This window comes from Oncorhynchus clarkii, chromosome 15 (genome assembly GCF_045791955.1).
Source record: "Oncorhynchus clarkii lewisi isolate Uvic-CL-2024 chromosome 15, UVic_Ocla_1.0, whole genome shotgun sequence".
Taxonomy (NCBI): Eukaryota; Metazoa; Chordata; class Actinopteri; order Salmoniformes; family Salmonidae; genus Oncorhynchus; species Oncorhynchus clarkii.
In genome coordinates, this window is record NC_092161.1 from 18,225,547 (window position 1) to 18,249,226 (window position 23,680).

Here is a 23,680-nt window from a genome sequence, read left to right on the forward strand (position 1 = left end):
TCCTCTAGTGTTTATAACCATCTTTCCTCTAGTGTTTGAAACCATCTTTCCGCTAGTGTTGATAACTATCTTTCCTCTAGTGTTTATAACCATCTTTCCTCTAGTGTTTGAAACCATCTTTCCGCTAGTGTTGATAACTATCTTTCCTCTAGTGTTTATAACTATCTGTCCTCTAGTTTTTATAACTATCTTTCCTCTAGTGTTTATAACTATCTTTCCTCTAGTGTTTATAACTATCTGTCCTCTAGTTTTTATAACTATCTTTCCTCTAGTGTTTATAACTATCTTTCCTCTAGTGTTTATAACTATCTTTCCTCTAGTGTTTATAACCATCTTTCCTCTAGTGTTTATAACTATCTTTCCTCTAGTGTTTATAACCATCTTTCCGCTAGTGTTTATAACCATCTTTCCTCTAGTGTTTATAACCATCTTTCCTCTAGTGTTTGAAACCATCTTTCCGCTAGTGTTGATAACTATCTTTCCTCTAGTGGTTTTAAGGCCAGGCACCACAGGCAAAAATTGTGATTTTGCTTCCATTGGTCAATTTTCAAATGTTGGGATATTTTGCAACCATAACTTCCCTACTTTCATAAAATGTACAAATAAATAGGCAATAATGTATAGAAATACTGTAATGACCCTGGGTTTGTAAGCACAATATTTTATTTGTATAATTTTATCTCAACTCCGTCAACTACACCTAACATAAATGTTGTTCTTGATAGCATGTTTCATGTAGAACTTCAACCGCTATTTTTAAAACTCTCCATGTTAAATCATATATCATTCAAAAGCTTTTTTTCCGGAGCATATCGTTAGCTAGTCCATACATGGCTATATCCTTTGTAGAAGTAGTGCTTCATGCTGAAAGATTAGTCTTTTCGTGACATCCGATTGGTTACTGGAATTTAAAGGCCCTTTCCGGCAACCTGATTGGTTAAAATGCCTCACGTGCTGCGCAGCACTTCCCTGTTTGAAAATATCTCCTGCGAAGAATCAACGTAAAGAGAGAGTAAATGAGAAAATCTCGAAGAATATACCTACAGTATGTGCATAAAAATAGACGACCTCAGTTCGGCAATGCGAGAAAAGCAGTGAACGACAGAAACAATGTGCCTGATCCGCCGATCGAGGCAGTGGTAGTACAGGTAGAGCAGGAAAAGGAAGTAGCCCGCAGCAGCGCATTGAGACGCAAATTAGTTGAGATGAAGATGACAACTAGCAGCGATCAACCAGACAGCAGCCAGCCAACAGTGGCTTTTATTCCACGTCTCAAAAAAAACAACTTGTACATGATTTGAAGTGTCTAAACACTGGACTGAAAATCACCATAGACTTCATCAACCAGTGATTCTGTAATTCTGTCATGATAGAATGTGCAGACTGTGAAGGTGATCGGGATGCATTTAGGAGGAGTGTTTACATTTCATCCAGGCTGCAGGAGTGCTCCAGGGGAGATGTGGTATTTGATTTAAATGTGAGGATGGTTCTTCTAGCCCACAAACTTGGACTTGGTTATGCAGCTCTAAAGAAAATAAGCAAAGTCCTAGGGATTCCTTCCTTGCATCTCAGCTCATATCAGAGACATGAGAGGAGAATGACAGGTAAATAAGAAGGGAGTGGCCCATTATTGCCAGGTGACTTGTTGTGTATGAATATTCATTTCCTTGCTCCAGCAAATGTATTCAAAGTTAATAAAACAGAGTGATAGGAAAACATAACTATACAATAAGACTCACATAGGCCTACAGTCTCATTGGGCTGTAGCCAAATGTGATTAGTGAGAAATTAGCTTTACATAAAGTAAATACATGCTCGTATGCTAATATTTAGTCCTGCAGTTATGTCTGTAATGTCGACAGACATACAGTGCCTTGCGAAAGTATTCGGCCCCCTTGAACTTTGCAACCTTTTGCCACATTTCAGGCTTCAAACATAAAGATATAAAACTGTATTTTTTTGTGAAGAATCAACAACAAGTGGGACACAATCATGAAGTGGAACGACATTTATTGGATATTTCAAAAATTTTTAACAATTCAAAAACTGAAAAATTGGGCGTGCAAAATTATTCAGCCCCCTTAAGTTAATACTTTGTAGCGCCACCTTTTGCACAAACATAACGTCTTGCATTGTTGCCAAAAAGTTCAATTTTGGTTTCATCTGACCAGAGCACCTTCTTCCACATGTTTGGTGTGTCTCCCAGGTGACATGTGGCAAACTTTAAACAACACTTTTTATGGATATCTTTAAGAAATGGCTTTCTTCTTGCCACTCTTCCATAAAGGCCAGATTTGTGCAATATACGACTGATTGTTGTCCTATGGACAGAGTCTCCCACCTCAGCTGTAGATCTCTGCAGTTCATCCAGAGTGATCATGGGCCTCTTGGCTGCATGCATCTCTGATCAGTCTTCTCCTTGTATGAGCTGAAAGTTTAGAGCAGGGGTGTCAAAGTCAAATGGACGGAGGGCCAAATAAAAAAATCAGCTACAAGACGAGGGCCGGACTGTTCGAATGTTCATTGAAAAATTTTTAAATGACGCATATAGTCTAGTGAACCTAATTGAACCTACTGAAAACCTAACAAATATATTACAATATGATCAGATAAATAAAGCAATATTTTCTTATGGCTCTGTCAGTAATCTTTAATTTTCAACAGACACAAAAGACAAATTTCCTTTATATAAATATCCCCATAACATGAACATTAAATGAAAGAAACTGGTATTCAAGGCACCATCAGTAGACTATATTTTCTATTTTAGCAAAAGTGGGCTAAATTTACTTCAAAGAAAAAACAATAATAGCAATTTTCTATCATCCACTCAACTGAAATATTTTTAAAATATAATTGGATTGAAATACAAAAAAATAAAGTGCAAAAATCTATTAATCAAAAACAACACTTTGTTTAAGGAGAAGTAACATGCAGTGAAAACAAATATTACATTTTAACTTTTAAACTTGAACTGAGTAAAAACTCTAAATATGTGATTGCACAGTAATGTTCACTTGTTTGAGGTTGAGGGTGAGCTGGCTCTGAGCTGAAGAAATCCTCAGAATTGAGTGGAGGTGTTCAGCAGTAAGTCGACTTCTGTGTGATGTTTTGTTCAGGTTCATCAAAGAAAACAGTTGTTCACACAGGTATGTGCTGCCAAACATAGACAACGTTTGAGCAGCCTGGATGCGCAGCTGGGGCATTGTGCCGGGGAGGAAACGGGCGAACTCCGCAGCACCCACTGCCGCATATTTTGCCCTCAGTGCATCATTGCATTGGAGGTCAATCAACTCCATTTGGAGGTTTGGTGGTGAGCTTTCCACGTCAACAGCAAATGGGTTACCGAGCAGTTCCAACCTGCTTTTTTGTGCTTCAAAGTCAGCAAATCGGCGTCGAAAGTCAGCGGCAAGCATACCTATTTTATCAGCCAACTGTGTGCTCGGGAACGCACTGGTAGAGAGCTTCTCTTTCATGGTCTGGCAGCTGGGAAAGTGGCTCAAATTTTCTTTCCGCATCTGCGTCTCCCACAGAGTCAGTTTGGTTTTAAATGCCTTCACTGTACTGTACATATCAGAGATGACACGATCCCGACCCTGCAGCTGCAAGTTTATTGCATTCAGATGACTCGTAATGTCACACAGAAAAGCCATTTCACACAGAAACATTTCGTCTCGGAGTTGTGTTGTGTCTTTCCCTTTGCTGTCCAAGAACAGACAAATCTCCTCACGAAGCTCGAAACATCTTTGAAGCACCTTTCCCTGGCTTAGCCATCGCACCTCTGTGTGATAAGGCAAATCACCATGCTCCGTTTCTAACTCCGTCAGAAATGCCTTGAACTGGCGGTGATTCAAACCTTTGGCTCTGATAAAGTTAACTGTGCGCGTGATGATGCTCATTACATGCTCCATTTTCAAGGCTTTACCGCACAACGCTTCCTGGTGTATGATACAATGATAAGCTGTCAGCTCACCTGTCGCGTTTTCCTCTTGCATCTTTTCCCGTATCTTCGCCACCAGTCCGCTCCTGTGTCCACACATCGCAGGTGCTCCGTCGGTTGTCAAACCCACGAGTTTTTCCCAAGGCAGCTCCATCTCATTTACACATCTTGACACCTCTTCATACAAATCATGCCCCGTAGTTGTGCCATGCATAGGACGTAAAGCCAAAAACTCCTCTGTCACGCTTAGGTTGGAGTCCACTCCGCGGATGAAAATTGACAACTGGGCAATGTCAGAAATGTCGGTGCTCTCATCCACAGCCAAGGAATATGCAATAAAATCTTTTCCCTTTTTCACAAGCTGCTCTTTTAGATTGATGGACAACTGGTCTACTCTCTCGGCAATGGTGTTTCTGCTCAGACTCACATTTAAAAAGAGTTGCCTTTTTTCTGGGCAAACTTCGTCACAAACTTTAATCATGCAGTTTTTGATGAAATCCCCCTCCGTAAATGGCCGGGCTGATTTAGCGATCTCTTCTGCCAAAATAAAACTGGCCTTGACAGCAGCCTGGCCTTGTGATTTGGCTTTTTTGAACAGAGCCTGTCGAGATTTGAGGCCTCGTTTTAATTCCTCTGCCTTTTGTAGCCTTTGTTCCATGTCCATATTCTTGTTTTTGTCCGCGTGTTTCGTTTCATAATGTCGTCTCAGATTATACTCTTTCAGTACCGCCACACTTTCTCCACACAGAAGACACACAGGTTTTCCAGCTACCTTCGTGAACATATACTCCGACTCCCACCTTGTTTGAAACCCCCGGTTCTCAGTATCCACCTTCCGTTTTGCCATTTTTGATGGGTATCTGAAAGTTAATTTTACTGTGATGCTGACGACTGCTGTGCCAATAAATATTGAAATGAAGCAGCCTACTGCTCGGTGCGTCACCTTTGCATTGTGGGAAATGTAGTATTGGTGCGTGTAAAAGATCTGCGGGCTGCCAGCTTGCTGCGGGCCGGTTCTAATAATAAATCAAGATCATCCCAGGGGCCGTAAAAAACCTTCTTGCGGGCCGGATGTGGCCCGCGGGCCTTGACTCTGACATATGTGGTTTAGAGGGACGGCCAGGTCTTGGTAGATTTGCAGTGGTCTGATACTCCTTCCATTTCAATATTATCGCTTGCACAGTGCTCCTTGGGATGTTTAAAGCTTGGGAAATCTTTTTGTATCCAAATCCGGCTTTAAACTTCTTCACAACAGTATCTCGAACCTGCCTGGTGTGTTCCTTGTTCTTCATGATGCTCTCTGCGCTTTTAACGGACCTCTGAGACTATCACAGTGCAGGTGCATTTATACGGAGACTTGATTACACACAGGTGGATTGTATTTATCATCATTAGTCATTTAGGTCAACATTGGATCATTCAGAGATCCTCACTGAACTTCTGGAGAGAATTTTGCACGCCCAATTTTTCAGTTTTTGATTTGTTAAAAAAGTTTGAAATATCCAATAAATGTCGTTCCACTTCATGATTGTGTCCCACTTGGTGTTGATTCTTCACAAAAAAATACAGTTTTATATCTTTATGTTTGAAGCCTGAAATGTGGCAAAAGGTCGCAAAGTTCAAGGGGGGCGAATACTTTCGCAAGGCACTGTAAGTACTTTTCCCCCCACTTTAGTTGCAGAGATTCAGAGAGGGCTACAGTCAATGGAGAGCGCTGCAAAGATAATTAGAAGAGCAAACGCAGATATAGACCCAGACATAGCAGAGTTTCTGAAGGAGGATGAGGATGCCATCATAGACATTCATGTATCCTTTGATGGCACTTGGCTCAAGAAAGGATTCACTTCCAACTACGGGATAGGTGTGTGCATTGGTGCTAGTACCAGTGAGCCATAGAAAATGGTAAAGGTTCACCCCGTCACAAAAACCTTGGAGAACATACATTTTTCAATATTGAGGTTGCACAGAAAATGGTACCTGTATATCATAGGATGTCAAATGATAACGTCCTCAAAAGATTGTAGCACGGAGGAACCCAGAATGCAAATAAATGTCTGAACTCTGTAATATGGTCGTGATGCCCCAAAACTGTCTTCGTGGGCAAAATCCGCATTGACGGAGCAGCCTCTATGGCAGTAGCCACATTCAATGAGGGAGCCACTGCTATAACAAATGTGATGAACAAATTGTGGATTGATAGCACTTTGGTGACACTGGAGCAAACAGAGATTGGGAGAGTTGTGATAGCTGATGCTGCTTCAATGGAGTGTGCCAAGCGTGGGCACAGGTCCCATGACACAGTCAAGAAAGTAAAGCGTCACCAGCAACAGCTCAAAGAGGGCCTTACATTTGGGGCAGGCATAGCTGATTTCTGTTCTGCACATTTCAACAGCCATACAAAATTCTTGTCTGTGACAAATTGAGTAAAGTGATATGAGATGTTTATTTTTCAGTTTCGAAGTGATATATGAACAAGAGTTTAATTCCTGTGAAACAAATGGTCATATTTATGGAACGTACATTTTAATTGCATTAGCCTATCTTCATCGGCCATTTTCTCAAAATGACATGTGTTTATAACTATCTTTCCTTTAGTTTTTATAACTATCTTTCCGCTAGTGTTTATAATTATCTTTCCTCTAGTGTTAATACAGTGGGGCAAAAAAGTATTTAGTCAGCCACCAATTGTGCAAGTTCTCCCACTTAAAAAGATGAGAGAGGCCTGTAATTTTCATCATAGGTACACTTCAACTATGACATACAACATGAGAAAAAAAATCCAGAAAATCCAGAAAATCACATTGTAGGATTTTTAATGAATTTATTTGCAAATTATGGTGGAAAATAAGTATTTGGTCACCTACAAACAAGCAAGATTTCTGGCTCTCACAGACCTGTAACTTCTTCTTTAAGAGGCTCCTCTGTCCTCCACTCGTTACCTGTATTAACGGCACCTGTTTGAACTTGTTATCAGTATAAAAGACACCTGTCCACAACCTCAAACAGTCACACTCCAAACTCCACTATGGCCAAGACCAAAGAGCTGTCAAAGGACACCAGAAACAAAATTGTAGACCTGGGAAGACTGAATCTGCAATAGGTAAGCAGCTTGGTTTGAATAAATCAACTGTGGGAGCAATTATTAGGAAATGGAAGACATACAAGACCAATGACAGACTCCCTCGATCTGGGGCTCCACGCAAGATCTCACCCCGTGGGGTCAAAATGATCACAAGAACAGTGAGCAAAAATCCCAGAACCACACGGGGGGACCTAGTGAATGACCTGCAGAGAGCTGGGACCAAAGTAACAAAGCCTACCATCAGTAACACACTACGCTGTGTCGTGTTTGAGGACAAAGTGCTGAGTTGCATCCAAAGAACACCATACCTACTGTGAAGCATGGGGGTGGAAACATCATGCTTTGGGGCTGTTTTTCTGCAAAGGGACCAGGACGACTGATCCGTGTAAAGGAAAGAATGAATTGGGCCATGTATCGTGTGATTTTGAGTGAACACCTCCTTCCATCAGCAAGGGCATTGAAGAGGAAACGTGGCTGGGTCTTTCAGCATGACAATGATCCCAAACACACCGCCCGGGCAACGAAGGAGTGGCTTCGTAAGAAGCATTTCAAGGTCCTGGAGTGGCCTAGCCAGTCTCCAGATCTCAACCCCATAGAAAATCTTTGGACGGAGTTGAAAGTCTGTGTTGCCCAGCAACAGCCCCAAAACATCACTGCTCTAGAGGAGATCTGCATGGAGGAATGGGCCAAAATACCAGCAACAGTGTGTGAAAACCTTGTGAAGACTTACAGAAAACGTTTGACCTCTGTCATTGCCAACAAAGGGTATATAACAAAGTATTGAGATAAACTTTTTTTATTGACCAAATACTTATTTTCCACCACAATTTGCAAATAAATTCATTAAAATCCTACAATGTGATTTTCTGGATTTTTTTTCTCTAATTTTGTCTGTCATGGTTGAAGTGTACCTATGATGAAAATTACAGGCCTCTCTCATCTTTTTAAGTGGGAGAACTTGCACAATTGGGGGCAGACTAAATACTTTTTTGCCCCACTGTAACTATCTTTCTTCTAGTGTTTATAACTCTTTCCTCTAGTTTTTATAACTATCTTTCCTCTAGTGTTTTTAACTATCTTTCCTCTAGTGTTTTTAACTATCTTTCCTCTAGTGTTCATAACCATCTTTCCTCTAGTGTTTATAACCATCTTTCCTCTAGTGTTTTTAACTATCTTTCCTCTAGTGTTTTTAACTATCTTTCCTCTAGTGTTTTTAACTATCTTTCCTCTAGTGTTCATAACCATCTTTCCTCTAGTGGTTTTAAGGCCAGGCACCACAGGCAAAAATTGTGATTTTGCTTTCATTGGTCAATTTTCAAATGTTGGGATATTTTGTAACTCAGGCCCTGAAGCAAGGATATGCATATTCTTGGTACCATTTGAAAGGAAACACTTTGAAGTCTGTGGAAATGTGAATGGAATGTAGGAGTATATAACACAACAGATCTGGTAAAAGATAATACAGAGAAAATAACAACCGTTCTTTTGTATTATTTTTTGTACCATCATCTTTGAAATGCAAGAAAATTGCATTTGGGCTATCGCAGCGGGGCTGTATTATTGCAGACTGATCCAATGAACCATTGGACTGATTAGACTGATCCAATGAACCATTGTATTTCTGTTCAAAATGTTGTATCAAGACTCCCCAAATGTGCCTAATTTGTTTATTAATAACTTTTCATGTTCAAAACTGTGCACTCTCCTCAAACAATAGCATGGTATTATTTCACTGTAATAGCTACTGTAAATTGGACAGTGCAGTTAGATTAACACAAATGTAAGTTTTCTGCCAATATCAGATAGGTCTATGTCCTGGGAAACGTTCTTGTTACTTACAACCTCATGCTAATCGCATTAGCCTATGTTAGCTCAACCGTCCCGTGGAAGGAACACCAATCCCGAAGATTAACTATCTTTCCTCTACTATTAATAACTATCTTTCCACTAGTGTTTTTAACTATCTTTCCTCTAGTGTTCATAACTATCTTTCCTCTAGTGTTTATAACTATATTTCTTTACTGTTTATAACTCTTTCCTTCAGTGTTTATAACCATCTTTCCTCTAATGTTTTTAACCATCTTTCCTCTAGTGTTTTTAACCATCTTTCCTCTAGTGTTTATAACTATCTTTCCTCTAGTGTTTATAACTATCTTTCCTCTAGTGTTTATAACTATCTTTCCTCTAGTGCTTATAGCTACATTTTGACTGGTGTTTATAACTATCTTTCCTCTAGTGTTTATAACTATCTTTCCTCTAGTGTTTTTAACCATCTTTCCTCTAGTGTTTATAACTATCTTTCCTCTAGTGCTTATAGCTACATTTCAATTGGTGTTTATAACTATATGTCCTCTAGTGTGTATAACTCTTTCCTCTAGTATTCATAACCATCTTTCCTCTAGTATTCATAACCATCTTTCCTCTAGTGTTCATAACTATCTTTCCTCTAGTGTTCAGAACTATCTTCCCTCTAGTGTTCATAACTATCTTTCCTCTAGTGGTAATAACTCTATGTTGGAGGACAAGAAGCACCAATGGGTGCTGCATTCCTCTATATGGTATCTTTATATGACGTCATTGAGCCTTCCTTTGTACAACACATGCGGTGAAGATACACGCTCAAATAAGGGGAGCTGTGAATAAGGTTTATGGGGGAAAACTCAATTGGTGTTACTAGCGACACGTCCAGATCTATTCCATTCAGTGACAATGCTATTCAAAACACTGACAAATCAAGACGGAATACATGAGTATTTTCAACACAATGTGATCTGCAATTACATCTTCACAACTTCTCTGTACACTGTCCTGTCATGGTGATGTAATATACTTCTCAAGAAATTAATATTAAGACTAAAGCCCTCTAGGCTCTGGTTAAGATCAATAGATGATCTGATCAGTTCAATGGGCTGTTGTATTTACACTAGATGTCTGGGGTAGCCGGATTAATTTCCTCATAATTCAAATCATATGATCTGATCGCATGAGCTCTCCGTCTGCCGTGCAACTCTTTTTCAGATATTCATATCAGGGCTGAAAAAAAAAAGCTTCATGCAATAAACAATTTGTTTTAGTTTCCATAGCGAAGATATTCACTCACTTGGCGAGAATAAGGAGGTGGTCTGTAGATGAGGGAATTGTAGCTAAACCTTGGAGGGAATATTTACAGTAGTGACTCTTCTACTGCAGGACATGGACATCTGATGAAGACCAACGTAATGCATATGAAAGGTCATAGGACAAATTAAATGTTTAAAGGAATCATCAAATATTGCTTTTAGAATTCACAAAATCAAACAAGAGTTTTGAGGTTAGTTTATTGCTGAGTGAAGTGGCACTAAGTTTAGAAGCAACCTGAGACAAAGTAATATTTTCAGTACCAAACCCCATCACTTGACGCTCTCGCACAGGTTGCAATAATAGAAGCAATCTGTTCTGCCCTTCTATTATATAGAAGTACTACTTCAGAACAGATAACAATGTTAGGTCAGAAAACCTCAACCTTTCTTTATTGTGTCCAAAGGCAAAGTCAGAGAAAAGTGCATTTGAAGATAAAATAGTAAATCCATTAAAGCTGATCCCCTGGGTTTTTAAAGTAACGGCGTTCGGCGCTAAATGCTAACCTTGTTTGGCCAAGACAGTTAGAATTATTTTCTAGTCTTGAATCTGTGCTAGCCTGCCGAACTCCGGAGCCCTGCCGTGTGCGGAGCTGGGGGAGAGATGAGGCGAAGAGATGAAGAAGGAGATGAAACCAGCATGGGGTCTGGCTACCCGTTGGGGATGGCCTATTAAATATGATTAGTTTTTTTCCGTTACTGGTTCAATCATATCTTTCCTACACCATCCACCCCCTCCCTACCTGCAATGAGATAAATATTAATATGTTCTGCATCTTAAATTCACAAGCGTGCTGGAGCTTAATAGCTATTTAAGACGTGTGCAAGAGTGATGTGAATGTGGCGCCATGAAGGTGTGCATGGGAATGTAGGAGGGTGAGAGGTGGAAAAGGCACACCGAGAAGAAGGTTAGTTAGTGTTTTTCGCCATGAATCTTGTTCTGGAGGCAACTGTCACGGTTCTCGTCGTAATGAGGATCGGACCAAAACACAGCGTTGTAAGTGTTCATGATTCTTTATTAACCAAAACACTTGAACAAAATAACAAAGTGAAAAAAACGAAACAGTTCTGTAAGATGCATAAACTATACAGAAAACAACTACCCACAAAACACAGGTGGGAAAAAGGCTGCCTAAGTATGATTCCCAATCAGAGACAACGATAGACAGCTGTCCCTGATTGAGAACCATACCCGGCCAAAACATAGAAATAAAGAAACTAGAATGCCCACCCTAGTCACACCCTGGCCTAACCAAAATAGAGAATAAAAGACTATGGCCAGGGCGTGACAGCAACTCTGCAGTGTTCCTAAAATCAGATTTGAAACCTAATCCTAAACACACTGCTAACCCTAATGCATAAGCTTAAATTAAAAACCAAAAGTTCATTTTTGTTTTCCAGATTTTTTACAATATAGCCAATTTTGACTTTGCAGATGGCCCGTCTAGCGGAAATCGCTCAGTTCCACCTTCAGGACAAGACTCATCTCAATAAACATGTACACAGATAAATATGAATTGTCATCGTGGTCATTCAACACATGCATACTTTCACAAATGAAAAGATGATGTAGTTACACACACACACACACACACACACACACACACACACACACACACACACACACACACAGAGAGAGCTGGGTCTGAGGACAATTGTTCCTACAGAGTCTCTTATGTCACATCTTTCCCTGTTCCCTTGGTGATCATGTCCGTGCTCAGAAATGCGTCTTTCCTCCCTTGTTTCCTGGAGGTAAACACAGATCTATAAGTGACTGTATAGGTGAAAGCAAGGTTATCACCCTCTTACTGACACTTTTTTTTCTCATCGTAGCAACTCTCGTACAGACTCAGGAGAGGCGAAGGTCGAGAGCCGTGCGTCCTCCGAAACACAATCCAGCCGAGCCGCACTGCTTCTTGACACAATGCCCGCTTAACCCAGAAGCCAGCCGCACCAGTGTGTCAGAGGAAACATCGTACACATGGCGACCGTGTCAGCGTGCAATGCGCCCGGCCCGCCACAGGAGTCGCTAGAGTGTGATGGGACAAGAACATCCCTGCCGGCCAAACCCTCCCCTAACCTGGACGATGCTGGGCCAAATGTGTGCCGCCCCATGGGTCTCCCGGTTGCGGGCCGGCTGCGACAGAGCCTGGACTCGAACAAGGATCTCTAGTGGCACAGCTAGCACTGCGATGCAGTGCCTTAGACCACTGTGCTACTCGGGAGGCCCCTACTGAGACAAATTTAACCAATTAAAATCAGTGATTACTTCAAGGAAGGTAGAGAGGAAGAATGCATTTCTGAATTATTTTGAACAAGGCCAGTCCCTTCTTCACCAAGACAGCTCACGGGAGGTTCCGAGACAATCTACACATGAATCCTCTCAAAGGATCACCATGCAAGCAGTCATAACCAACGTGTTGTGGCCGCCTGTCACGCCCAATTTGAACACAAGACTCTGTGCCACACATGTTCCCTCTCCGGGTTTTCAGAAGCAAATTGCCTTATTACACACACCAACGCGCAGTCACAATATGGTCCCTGTAAACCAATCATACTGCATCTGTGGCGGAATGTACATGGATTGGATGTTTGTAAAAATGTTACTTAAATTTTATGTTGTGTGTGTACATTTGTGAGCGTGTGTGTGTGTGTGTGTGTGCATCTACTTAAGTCTGGAGGTCTGTTGAGATTTGAGTCCCTAATTTTTTTATTTATTTTTTAACCAGGCAAGTCAGTTAAGAACAAATTCTTATTTTCAATGACGGCCTGGGAACAGTGGGTTAACTGCCTGTTCAGGGGCAGAACGACAGATTTGTACCTTGTCAGCTCGGGGGTTTGAACTCGCAACCTTCCGGTTACTAGTCCAACGCTCTAACCACTAGGCTACCCTGCCGCCCTCTTGTGTTACAAGAGTTAAGGAAACATTCTCTAGAAGCCATATCAGCTTTCCTTTATCAGGAACTATAACCTGCAGCCATATTAATATAAAAAAATGATATGATAAAGTTATATTATTATATATTATGAGTGTCAATCACTGCGCGTGTAATCTCTTACAGATAATAGACCAAAAATGAACAGGAAATAATAACAAACAGAAGGCAACTGAAACCACATAAAACCCATGTATTTTCCTCCTCCAAACATCAAGAAATAACACTTTCTTGGAATTCTAGCCAGCCTGCCACTTGAGTTCTGTATGATTGCAGGGGTCAGTGTACAGTGACAGAAGTACCTATTCTAGGCCAGTAACTGCCTTTCGCAGGAAGAGCTGGAGGCAGAGACAAGGGGTATACAAGAGCAGCAGCTCCAATGACTGGATGGGTCTATTTTCTCCTCTGACGATCTCAATGAGCTGTCAGCATGTCAGTTAATCAGTCAGAATGTCAGCCAGTCAGTCAGCATGTCAGCCAGTCAGTAGTCAGTCAGCATGTCACTCCTCAGTCACATAAATACTACAACCCCTGAAAGACAGTGGAGAAACCTTGACCCACTTGTATTGACGTAGCGAGCATGTGCCATCCCTGTGGTACTGATCGATCTGTGACTTAGATACAAAAGAGAGCAGCTTGTCATTGTGAGTGAAGAGGGAAGTTAAGGTTGTGAAAACAAAGTGCTTGTCAGGAGCCAGTGTTTTTACCCTGATGTTTGGCGGGGAAACATGTATCAACAAACTTCTGTTCGTGAGTGGGAGAAGACCTGCCATCTCAATGCATAACCACATTCATCCTCCTTTACTGTAACTCTGGGGTACAGATGGATCAGTTGTCTTGTTTAAATGACTATTTACTGCAATGAGCAGTACAGAATAGTTTCAGAATAGCAAGGGGCTGGACTACAGGTTGTGCAGTATGTTCAGGGAATTGGACTCCCATCTCAGAAACGTAATCCTTAAAAATACACCACACTCAGTCAAAGCAATGTATTGGTCCTCAAGGCATCACTTTAAATAATTGGAGAAAGCCAGATTAAGAATAGTGCAGAATCACTCAGCCCCATCATCTGCTATTTGTTTTGGGTTGTTGTGCATACCTAATTAATCCACTAAGTTTCATAAAGCCTCTTTTTATTAACCAAGGGATTTTTTATAATACCATTTGATCAAATAGCCCTCCAAACTCCCAGGAATGGGCAGTCTATGAGAGCCCAGTGGGATTCCGTTTGTGAAAAGACTTGGACCATAAACGGGAGTTCTGCTTGGGCACACTGTAGGAGTTGGGAGGGAGGCGGGGGAGGATTTAGGGAGGGATACAAGCTGGAGATGCCACCTGTCCAGTCTCCACAGCCCCTTCGGACTCCCACTGTCCCCCTCTGTTCCAGAAGGCAGGCCAGTACTGGCAACCCAAATGGACAGAGGGTGTGAGGGAGTCTGAGACTAGAGACTAAAGGCAGAGGGGAGCAGTTTGTGCCAGAATATGGTTTAGCACTGCCAACTCCAGACACATTGCCCCAGACGGCGTTCGATCCCCGGATACTCCATGAAGCCTGTCACTTTCACCTCTACATTTCCCCTCACAGCAGTTTCAAAAATACATCTCTTAAAATATGAGAGGAGGAGAACAGTTCACAACTACAGTAGGTGCTGACAAGGTTCAAGACCCTTTGGCATCTGGTACTGTACAGTACTCTAGTACTGCAGCTTAAGTTGGTCTACTGTACTCAATCTACCACTGGGTAGTTCACTACAGATTCAGTTACCTGTAAACTACTATGGATTGAGAATTGTGCTAATGAAAGGTTGAATGTCTTCTATGCTTTATGCCTTTCACGGTAAGCTATATAACTCATGCTCATAACTCATTTATCTTTGATACAGTTGGTTTGGTGGGCCCATTCATCGGATGAAAAATATTGAGGTGGATATTGAAAAACTATAGTATAATTTAGGATGGTAAATCAAGGTTGGAAAAGTCCAGATAAAACTCTGATAGGAAATACAGCATGCCCACATGTTGACTGTAAAGACTCCACCAGTAGAAGTAATTAAAAGAACACAACAGCCCTACATGGTAATGAGTGTTAGTGATTAACAATGTGATTAGCCAGTTCCACATGGGATTTGACATCCAAATGAACATATTTTATCAAAGCTAAACTACCGATTCGAAACACTGAATATACACTATAGTGAAACGTGGGGGGAAGGCTACCTGTTTTGATTATGAAAATATAATAATAGACATAGGAAAAATTACAGTTATCCATTTTCTTCAAAAGATTAAGAAAGTTACTTAAGCATCTGGTTGAATGTCAAAAGTTATTTTTAATCGACTTCAAGCAAAACATTCAAAAGCAAAGTTGCAGTCATTTTCTTGACCTGATCCCATTCCAGGGGGAACTATTTGTAATAATTACCAGTCATGTCAATACTTAATCAAGGAAAACTGATTATTGTCTCAGAAACTTGGTTATACCTCCAATATATTGGCAGTTATACTGATCAATATGGCTTCTCCTGAATATAAAAGCACTTCAAGGGGCTCCATGAGCTAAAAAGAAGATGGCCTATTGATTTGCTTTTCATGTAAATCTTCCCAAGCAGGTCTTAAAGGTCATTCTGACTGTTAGAGAAGCTAAGAGTGGCTTCAGAAGAAAGACCAGGGAGTCCAGGTATATGGAAAATATATGTGCGCCTTCTGCGAATGTCACCGCTTATAGAAGCAAGTCTGCAGAGGCGTAGCGCAGTTTTGTGCGGTCCCCGCATAAAAATACATGTATATATATTTTTTAGGATATTTTTCTTTGTCATGGGGCAGAGAGAAAAATGTGCAGTTTTATAGCTAATCTCACGCTATTTTACGTATTTTTCCATGAGGCTGAGAGAAAATGCTTGCCTGGCTCCCCAAGTTCTTGCTCTGGCCAAACGCTACGCCACGCCCACGGACGTAAGCTTCTTCTCCGCAATGAGTCTGGTTCTGAGTACCTCCCCGACAATTTCTAGAATGCAGACACACTCTAACTTTTCTGATTGGTCCCAGAAACCGATGGTTTGTGTGCCAGAACAATAACACACGTGGCTAAAGCGGCATTTTGAATATGTGTCATTGGCTTTGATATTCTGATTGGTTAGAGATGATCCATTTGCTGATACCTTTGTTTTGTACAACACCCCTCATTTTGACATCACCACAAACAACTTCAATGTTGGCAGTCTCAGACAGAAGTATGTAGTGAACATAGTTTAACGTAAGAATTCAGTTTGAGTCGTAAGGCATAGAAAATGTTGCCGTTTTAGAGATCATTTCCTGCTAATCTTCATATTTTGCCATGAGGCTGAGAGAAAATGTAGCAGTTTTAAAGATAATTAAACTAAAAATCATGGCTTGTGACGTTTTCATATGCTATCTAGGGGGCAGAACTCCCCCCTCCCCAATAATAATAATTTAATAGATCTTGCATGGGCTGGGTATAAATATATGCTACTGTGTGTGACATTTTTATAAGTATACCTGTGAGAGACTGGGGCACTATATGTAACACTGTAAATTGTGTTTATGTAAGTGTTTGTGAGAAAGTGCACACACGCAGGACTCTCCAACTACATGCAGTGAATATGTTTTGTGGTTACGAGAGAGTACAAGGCAACTGCACTGCACCTACCAGAGCAATACTCTGAGACATGTAAGACATTGTGACCCAGGGTGCATGTTAGAAAAAATCTGTCGATGTGCAAGGCACTTAATCCTAATTTGCTCCAGGGGCGCCATACTATTATGGCTGACCCTGTACAACAACACGTGTATTGTTGTACACGTGTATTGTTGTGTTTTTTCCTTTTATGCCATATCGTACGGGAGTCAAGCCTGTCTCCCCTCCCCTCCATTCCACTCCCCACCTACCTGGTGTCAGCAGGATGACTGAGGTGACGATCAGGGAGCAGATGACCAGAATGACCAACAGGGCAATCGCAATTCCCTTCCAGTTCCTCTGAGGAGGGTTACTCCCCACCAGCTCCTGGTCAGACAAAACAGACAGAGAGAAACACACGGTCAGAAAGAGAAAGAGAGGAGATAGAAAATCAGGAAAGGAGAGTGAACAAGGTGAGTGAACAAGAGAAAGGTTGTGGAGAGGAAGAGAAGCAAAGGGAGAAAGAAATAAGAAGTGGGTAAGGGAGAGAGATAATGGAGTGATACTGTCTATTAGTATAAAGAGTAGGGGGGAAGAGGGAGTGAGAACATTTTACACAAATAACTAATAAAAGAGAAATGAAAGGAAGGAGGGAGGGAGGGAGGGAGGGGGAGAGAAAGGTGGATAACTCAAATGGATGGGTCAGTCAAGGACAAGTGTGGACTATGGAAACACCACACATTCTCAAGTAGAATCACCATGAGCAAAAGCCGGGAGGAGGAATGGAGGAGATGTGTGTGTGTGTGGGGGGTTATCAATGAGGCGAGGGGTCAGCGGCCATCACTGGCAAACGAATGTGACAGATAGAAAATGAGCTTTCGGAATATTGGTAACTTTGGTGGGTGAACGCTGTCAAGAGGCTTTTTGTTCTAAAAATTATTTGAAATTATGGCGCAACCTTGAGCCATGTTTTGGGAGAAAACAAATGAATTATATATTCAAGGTTTAATATTAAGTGCAAAATAAAATGTTAAAGTATCAATTTGACAAACGGTCCCTGCTGGGTATGGAGTGAGTGGAATGAGAAAAGGGTTTTCAGCCTTCCCCTTTTTGCACCAATAATAATCCTTATTATTGGTGATTTTTGAAAAAATGTACTATGCCAGTAGAATTATGATTGATAGTGGTAGCACTGAATAGATCTGTCCTCATAAATGTATTGAGGCTTATACCTGAACAACAGCAGCAACATCATCAACAACATGAAGCACTGGCTTACATCAATCCCAAACCTAAACAAAATCTTAAACAAAGATGAAAAGAAAGTTGGACATTTCTATAGTTCAAGCCCAATAAACAAAAACAACCAAGCTAGGAGAGTCTTTTAAAAGGTCATTGAAAGCCTAAAACATTAGCTGCATTAATAACTTTTTAATTAGTTTGCGGTAGGGGGGGTAAAAAGTCCTGAGCAGAGGACGTGCAGAGAGGATCTGTGGCTAAGGTCTTAATCAATAGTCCCCCCCCCAGGCTGGTCTACGAGGTAAGCCTTTTAGTGACCTCTTTCCCTCCTTAATTGAATGGAGTGGCAGACATCATTAGCCTGGAGAGAAGAGAAACAGCATTTTTACCACACCACCCATTACACACACTCATTAAAACCAGCAACCTGTTTTCCCACAATCCCCAGTGGCAGTCTGGCGAAACGGGGGTGCTTTCGCAGGGGTCACTACCGAAGGCTCGTCACGCCAGGCGGGAGGAGTTAGTGGACTGCGGTGTAAACAACACTGATTCCACAGAACCACCACAAACACACTACAAGTGCCATACTGTTTTAGTTCTATCCAGCCTGAGTAGACCGCTTTAGGATGTAGATACAGTAGGACGACAGCCTGACATACTGTATCCCTGCTATTGAGCAATCTCGTTTTATCAACTTTTGCTTAAAAGACATTATACTCCAAAATGAGTGAAAATTAAATGATGTTGACATTTGAAATATAATTTCAACTTTAAAAGCATTATAACCATAGCCCAACTGATGCAGCCTAGTTGAAGCATTGGGTTGCCCATCTACATTTACCTAATTGAAAAACCCAAATGCTACAAACATACAGTGCATTCGGAAGTATTCAGACCCCTTGAATTTTCCACATTTTGTTACGTTACAGCCGTATTCTAAAATTGATTAAGTAGGTTTTCCCCCTCATCAATAACCCATAATGACAAATCAAAAACAGTTTTTTTGTCACGTCCTGACAATAGAAAACCATAGAAAACCTGTTTTTTAAAGTAGGTCAGGGCATGACTAGGGGTTTTTGTTCTAGTTTATATTTTCTATGTGGGGTTCTAGGTTTGATTTTCTATGTTGGAAATTTGTATGATTCCCAGTTAGAGGCAGCTGGTTATCGTTGTGTCTAATTGGGGATTATACTTAAGTAGCATTTTTTCCACCTGTGGGTTATGGGATATTGTTTATGTATAGTGTGTTTGAGCACTACGTAGTCACGGGTCTTTGTAAGTTTTGTTATTTTATCACTGATAAATCCACTATAATTGAGAATTTCAATAAGCATTTTTCTACGGCTGGCCATGCTCTCCACCTGGCTAGCCCTACCCTGGTCAACAGCACTGTACCACCCACAGCAACTCGCCCAAGCCTTCCCCATTTCTCCTTCTCCCAAATCCAGTCAGCTGATGTTCTGAAAGAGCTGCAAAATCTGGAACCCTACAAATCAGCTAGACAATCTGGACCCTTTCTTTCTAAAATTATCTGCCGAAATTGTTACAACCCCTATTACAAGCCTTTTCAACCTCTCTTTCATGTCGTCTGAGATTCCCAAAGATTGGAAAGCAGCTGCGGTCATTCGCCTCTTCAAAGGGGGGGACACTCTTGACCCAAACTGCTACAGACCTATATCTATCCTACATTGCCTTTCTAAGGTCTTTGAAAGCCAAGTCAACAAACAGATTACCCACCATTTCGAATCCCACCGCAACTTCTGCGCTATGCAATCTGGTTTCATAGCTGGTCATGGGTGCACCTCAGCCACGCTCAAGGTCCTAAACGATATCTTAACCGCCATCGATAAGAAACAATACTATGCAGCTGTATTCATTGACCTGGCCAAGGCTTTCGAATCTGTCAATGACCACATCCTCATCGGCAGACTCGGTAGCCTTGGTTTCTCAAATGACTGCCTCGCCTGGTTCACCAAATACTTCTCAGAAAGAGTTCAGTGTGTAAAATCAGAGGGCCTGTTGTCCGGGCCTCTGGCAGTCTCTATGGGGGTGCCACAGGGTTAAATTCTTGGGCCGACTCTCTTCTCTGTATACATCAATGATGTCGCTCTTGCTGCTGGTGAGTCTCTGATCCACCTCTACGCAGACGACACCATTCTGTACACTACTGGCCCTTATTTGGACACTGTTAACAACCCTCCAGACGAGCTTCAATGCCATACAACTCTCCTTCCGTGGCCTCCAACTGCTCTTAAATACAAGTAAAACTAAATGCATGCTCTTCAACCGATCGCTGCCAGCACCTGCCTGCCCGTCCAGCATCACTACTCTGGACGGTTCTGACTTAGAATATGTGGACAACTACAAATACCTAGGTGTCTGGATAGACTGTAAACACTCCTTCCAGACTCACATCAAACATCTCCAATCCAAAGTTAAATCTAGAATTGGCTTCCTATTTCGCAACAAAGCATCCTTCACTCATGCTGCCAAACATACCCTCGTAAAACTGACTATCCTACCGATCCTCAACTTCGGCGATGTCATTTACAAAATAGCCTCCAATACCCTACTCAATAAATTGGATGCAGTGTATCACAGTGCCATCCGTTTTGTCACCACTACCCACCACTGCGACCTGTACGCTCTTGTTGGCTGGCCCTCGCTTCATACTCATCGCCAAACCCACTGGCTCCAGGTCATCTACAAGACCCTGCTAGGTAAAGTCCCCCCTTATCTCAGCTCGCTGGTCACCATAGTAGCACCCACCTGTAGCACGCGCTCCAGCAGGTATATCTCTCTGGTCACCCCCAAAACCAATTCCTCCTTTGGCCGCCTCTCCTTCCAGTTCTCTGCTGCCAATGACTGGAACGAACTACAAAAATCTCTAAAACTGGAAACACTTATCTCCCTCACTAGCATTAAGCACCAGCTGTCAGAGCAGCTCACAGATTACTGCACCTGTACATAGCCCATCTAACAACTACCTCTTCCCCTACTTTATTTAGTTATTTATTTTGCTCCTTTGCACCCCATTATAACTATTTCTACTTTGCACAATCTTCCACTGCAAATCTACCATTCCAGTGTTTTACTTGCTATATTGTATTTACTTCGCCACCATGGCCTTTTTTTCTGCCTTTACCTCCCTTATCTCACCTCATTTGCTCACATCGTATATAGACTTATTTTTCTAGTGTTCTACTTTGACTTCGTTTTACTCCATGTGTAACTCTGTGTTGTTGTATGTGTCGAACTGCTTTGCTTTATCTTGGCCATGTCGCAATTGTAAATGAGAACTTGTTCTCAACTTGCCTACCTGGTTAAATAAAGGTGAAATAAAAATAAAAATAACAATTGTTTTAAGTTTCACTTATTCATTAAAAGATGTGGAACTATACTCATGCTGCGCCTTGGTCCAACCATCATTATTACTAACATCGTGATATTTTTAGAACATTTAGCAAATGTATTAAATAAAAATATGAAATATGACATTTACATAAGTATTCAGATCCTTTACTCAGTGCTTTGTTGAAGCACCTTTGGCAGTGATTACAGCCTCGAGTGTTTACGGTGATTTGGAAAGGCACACACACTTGTCTATCTATATAAGGTCTTACAGTTGACAGTTCATGTCAGAGCAAAAACCAAGCCATGAAGTCAAAGGAATTGTTTGTAGAGCTCCGAGACAGGATTGTGTCGAGGCACAGATCTGGGGAAGGGAACCAAAAAATGTCTGCAGAGAAGAATGGGAGAAACTCACACCCAAGAAAACTTAAAGGCTCTAATCGCTGCCAAAGGTGCTTCAACAAAGTACTGGGGTCTGAATACTTACGTAAATGTGATGTTTCAGTTTTTTATTGTTCATACATTTGCAAAAAAGCGGTCTGACTATTTACGAATTCCGAAAGTATTCAAATCCCTTGACTTGTTCCACTTTACGTTACACGTTATGTTACAGCCTTAATCCATAATGGATGAAATTGTTTTTTTCAAAAAAATCCTCCTCAATCTACAAACAACACCTCATAATGACAAAGCAAAAACCTCAGAGGCAACACTGTAGAAGCTCCCTTTGGCACTGATTACAGCTGTAAATCTTTCTGGGTAAGTCTCTAAGAGCTTACCAACCCTTAAATTCATGCTGTAACACAACCAAATGTGGAAAAAGTCAAAGGGTATGAATGCTTTCTGAAGGCACTGTACATACTGTGCTGTTATATATGTCCATCTTCAAGTAAACTACAAGCCAACCATTAACTGTCTTCGCATCAATGCGTTCTGACCGACGCGTTCTGACCGACGCCGAGGCGAACACGCCCATACCAGAAACCTTAAAATAATAGCCCTCCACTACACTGCCCATTATATTTTCTACATATTTTATATCTGGTTTTAGTCGTTTAAATTTGCACTGCAAATATTTTACCATCCTGAATTGCTATTTTTGTATCACATTTTTTGGAGTGGCGGCAAGGATTTAAATATAGGGGAAACCCAGATTGCCCACTGCGTACAGTTAAAGGAGCACTGAGTATGATTTTGCCAATATGAGAGGACAAATATCACACTGTTTGAGAACCGATTAGGGAAAGTATTCTGAAAGTATTCAGACCCCTTGAATTTTTCCATATTTTGTTACGTTACAGCCTTATTCTAAAATGAATTAAAGAAAAAAAAATCCTCATCAATTTACACACAATACCTCATAATGATAAAGCGAAAACATGTTTTTAGAAATGTTAGCAAATGTATTGAAAATTATATACAGAAATATCTCATTTAAATATATAGGGGGAACCTTGATTGCCCACTGCGTACAGTTAAAGGACCACTGAGGATGATTGTGCCAATATGAGAGGATAAACATCACACTGATTTGGAGAACAGATTATGGATTTTACATTAGACCCAATATAATAGACCTGCACTCACCATAACACCTACACAGTAGCATTCAATTGTAACACATCAGGGTTGGCACACACACACAAAAGTATTCATAACACACATGAAGAAAGACACTAAAGTCACAGCAGACTCCACAGCTTCAGACATATTCCTCAAACAGAAGAAAACAACTACTTGATAAGATCTTCACTTCTCAGCTTCAGAAGGCAACAGAGAAGCAGAGAGATCAGAGACAGAGAGAATAGAGGGGGTGCATTCTGGTCTGGGTCATGTTTATCAATTGAGACTTTACCCTGGGCAGTACTGCCGGAGTGCCTGGGCCTTGCTTCACACCAGTAACGAGTGCAGGGCTTCTGCTGTGACAAAGCGTGAGCATTGTACTGTAAACAGCCCGTGTGTAGTCACAGCTGACTAAACAAACACATCAATATACAAAAACGCTTGCGGGGCTAGGATGATCCAACGCTGCAAGACAATTTGAAGTCTTTTAATTTGGCATAATTATGACTGCGGGATGGAGTCAGTCCCCTAGTACTATTTTTCCATGGATATGCTGTCCCGTGAAAGTCAGAATCAGATGTTTACTGTGTTTAGTAGTAAAACAAATTAAATACTTTGCCAATTGGTAGAACCTGATTGAACTTGCAAATACATTTTAAAGCGTATCGCTTTTGCATGCTTGAGTCAACATGTGACTGTCACTAGGTTTAATAGATTTTCAGTGACGAATGATAACACAGCCAAAACGGAGTGACATCTTTAACAGCTAGAAGATATTGGTCAGCCAGGTTATCTGAAAGAAGAAATATATTTCCATCT

At 41.2% G+C, this 23,680-nt stretch overlaps 2 protein-coding genes across 3 annotated transcripts in view; both read right to left on the reverse strand.

Annotated features, from left to right (window-relative positions):
• The window catches only part of LOC139367004 (A-type potassium channel modulatory protein DPP6-like), a 193,631-nt gene that overhangs the window by 60,390 nt on the left and 109,561 nt on the right, over positions 1-23,680 (reverse strand). For both annotated transcript variants that reach the window (XM_071104849.1, XM_071104850.1), the window contains exon 2: positions 16,981-17,095. In XM_071104849.1, the coding sequence (XP_070960950.1) occupies positions 16,981-17,095 (115 nt within the window). The remainder of the gene's footprint in view (positions 1-16,980; positions 17,096-23,680) is intronic.
• LOC139367005 (general transcription factor II-I repeat domain-containing protein 2-like) lies at positions 3,030-4,807 on the reverse strand (the record flags this gene model as incomplete). Its single annotated transcript, XM_071104852.1, has 1 exon — positions 3,030-4,807. A coding segment is annotated over exon 1 (1,758 nt), but the record flags the coding sequence as incomplete, so codon positions are not given.